Below are 3202 nucleotides of genomic sequence, written 5' to 3' on the forward strand. Positions count from 1 at the left end.
ATTGAAACAGAACAAATCAATTTATTAGCACGATAGGGTTGAATTGAACCTAGCAACAAAATTCTAGCAAAAGGGCATGCTCATGAGTAGTGATAAATGTGTGTACCACTATACAAAGCATGAGTGCATGACACGTGTGCGCGTGCGCGCCCGCGTGTTTGTCCTTGTCCTTGTAATCGCGCATAAGTGCATAACCGCAGAACAGAACATCTACTTGAGCACACGATAATTCATGCATGTGTCAATGATGGATGACACAGATGATTTGCTCGGTGAATTTTCCTCATTGATCTGACAGGGCGAGCAGCTGCTCCAAGTAATCCGCCCCAAGGTCCTCCAGCTCCAGCACGCAAGAATCTGCCTGCTTTTGCATGACATGCCCATGTCCATGGCTGCTCGTCACCACCTTCGTCTGTTCCTTGCCAGCCGCCTTCTTGTTCTTGGGCAAGCGCTTACGGATGCAGTGGCGCCGCTTCAGCGCCAGCACCGGCGACTCCCCCGCGGCGCCGCTGAGCCCCAGCGCTTGCAGCGACTCCTGCACGTGCTCGACGGGGAAGTTGAGCACCGCGGCGGGGCCGCGCATGGAGTAGGCGGCCTGGTCGTAGGCGAGCGCGGCGGCCTCGGGGGTGTCGAAGGTGCCGATCCACACGCGCTCGCCATTGCGCGTGGAGTCCCTGATCTCGGCGGCAAACTTGCCCCACGGCCGCTTCCGCACCCCGATAAGCGGCGCGTCGCCGCCGGACGCCGCCTCCTCCTGCAGGTAGTCGCAGGGGCTCGCCCCGTGGACGGCGCTGGGTTGCACCGTCGTCATCGTCGGCGGCGAGGAATACGCGACTGGTGTGTTCGTCGTCGAAGTACTGGAGGAGCTGGTGGTGGTGGAGATGCAGGTGGCTCCCATGAGAGCGCTGAACTGGTCCATGTCCACCGCGCCCATGCCATCCTGCTGGTAGCTGTAGTATTCATCAACGCCGCGGCCAAAATGCAGCATCTGCTGCTGTTGGTTGTGGTGGTGGGAGGGTGTGGCGGCGCCCGACGACGACGCCCCCCACACCGTCGACGAGGAAGAAGGGTAGTGGTCACCACTGTAAGCGATAGCAGCATCGTCGTAGTACGCTGCCGAGGAGGGCTGGAAGAAGCCGGAAGACGCCATAGTGCCGGAGTAGCAGTAGGGGCTGTCGTCGTAGCCTTGTAGGCCGTAGTGGTGGCTATCACAATGCGCGTAGGTGGCAGAGACGGCGGTGCCGGCATCATGGCCATAGTAGTAGCTGCTGCTGAATTGGGGTTCCATGGATGGATGGGCCTGATCACACCACGATTTGTTCAAATTTGTGACAATCGATGCGTAGTAGAGCTATATCTAGCTGGCTAGAGTAGTATGGTATGGTCCAAGTTAACGAACGAGCTGCCTGAGAGTAGCTAGGCTTGTTTACAATTAAGCTCGCTGTCTAGGTGCTTATATATACATTTCTCGTACTAATGACATGCTTTAAAAAGTAGCTAGATCGATAGGACAAGTAACTAATGACAGACCCAATTTGATGGAATAGTTTAGTTTTGACTTTGTTCGGTAGTCGAGGCCATCGACAAGATGCTATCTTGGCAGGGGGACAACCGCAGCTATAATACTCTCCACTTGTTGCTCTAATATTTCTTCCTAAGTGTAGTACATGAGATATTTGCAGAAGAGGATTATTGCTCGTTAGTACTAATTAACACATGTGTGGAGAGAGATATTGGATGGCTGCGTACGGAGCGAGCGAAGAAGCACCGCAGAATTGTCATGGATGGTTCCATTGCATGCATGGCTAGTGTACATAGGAACAAGGGGCCCTGCACTGCAGGCAGCATGATGTTGCTAGGGTAGGCTGCATCCTGCATATGTCAACAGATGCATGCAGTTCATGGTATCAGATTATTCATCATCTCATCAACACAGCGGAATAGTCAACACTTTCTCCTCAGTTCGTATCAAGCGGGAGTAACATTTGATAAGACTTACCGAATCCGTCTATCACTTAATTATATTGTTTGAACATTTTCTAGTTTTACCAGTCTAAATTTACAGTCCAAATCGAAGACGCAAAATATAGTTTGCAGTTACAACCATCCACACTCATATATCATCGTCTTGCCACGCCGTGCCTTCTGTGAAACTCACCTAGCTGTACCAAACTTAATATGTTTCTATCATATAGTAGCTGGCCTAACTGCAATAAACTTGTGTCGTCCCAGGAGGACCGGTGAGTAAATTCAATCAAAAGATTTGCTGGTTCCAGATGATTAAATATAGTACAATAAAATTTGTGCTGTATTTATTAAATAGCTAGTATACTCAAGTCACGTCTAGAGAAATTAAGATTGTGCATCACTAATGTCCTCTAGCTAAGAATATTATTACTCATGCATCTATTGCTGCTCCATGGTGCATCTCCAAACAAGTGACCTGCTTTATGTACTCAACAAACCCCCAACACCTCCCACAACCGTCATGCCAAAGAATTTGTAATAGGCAAGGACTTCAATTCCATTGGCGCCCCTTGAAACCAGAGCAAAAGAATTAGCAACCCCACAGATCTCCACAACACAACCAGGTTGATGAACTTTGAACTCATATAGTATAATTCAACAATGGATAACTTAATTTGCTCCCATCCAAATTTAACATTTTCTTTCCACTGCAATCATACAACTTAAACTTTTAATACTGCATATACTTATGTTTGGTACAACCTATATCTTATCCTCAATAAAGGGAATTGTAAACTATCACAGACTAAGGCCATGTTTGTTTTAGTAGTATTCTACTTCCTCTATCCCAAATTATAAGACATTTTGACATTTCTAGATTCATAGTTTTTACTATGTATCTAGACATAATATATATCTAGATGCATAGTAAAAATTATGAATCTAGAAAAGCTAAAACGTCTTATAGTTTGAAACGGAGGGGGTATAAAACTTTGCTTTTATATGACGATGGGGTGTGCCGAAAATGAGGGTCCAAATAAAGCTGAAACAAACATGGTCCACCTAGATTCCAGGTGTGTTATGTTACATTATTGGGTTGTTGTTTGTGGGTTTCCTTTAAGGCAACCTGCTGGATAAAAGGCTAGTATAGAGTTTTGGATTGTTGGGTTGTGGAATCAATGCGAGGGGTTTGGTGGATTTGTTAAAAGATATATAGATATTAATTTCTATATAT

General features: G+C 47.0%; 1 protein-coding gene across 1 annotated transcript; it reads right to left on the reverse strand.

Moving 5' to 3' along the window:
• Positions 1 to 283: 283 nt before the first annotated feature.
• On the reverse strand, positions 284 to 898 carry LOC136551093 (ethylene-responsive transcription factor ERF094-like). The gene has a single exon (XM_066542678.1). The coding sequence runs from the start codon at positions 896 to 898 to the stop codon at positions 284 to 286; it is 615 nt and encodes a 204-aa protein (XP_066398775.1).
• Between the last annotated feature and the right edge of the window lie 2304 nt (positions 899 to 3202).

This window comes from Miscanthus floridulus, chromosome 4 (genome assembly GCF_019320115.1).
Source record: "Miscanthus floridulus cultivar M001 chromosome 4, ASM1932011v1, whole genome shotgun sequence".
Classification (NCBI taxonomy): Eukaryota; Viridiplantae; Streptophyta; class Magnoliopsida; order Poales; family Poaceae; genus Miscanthus; species Miscanthus floridulus.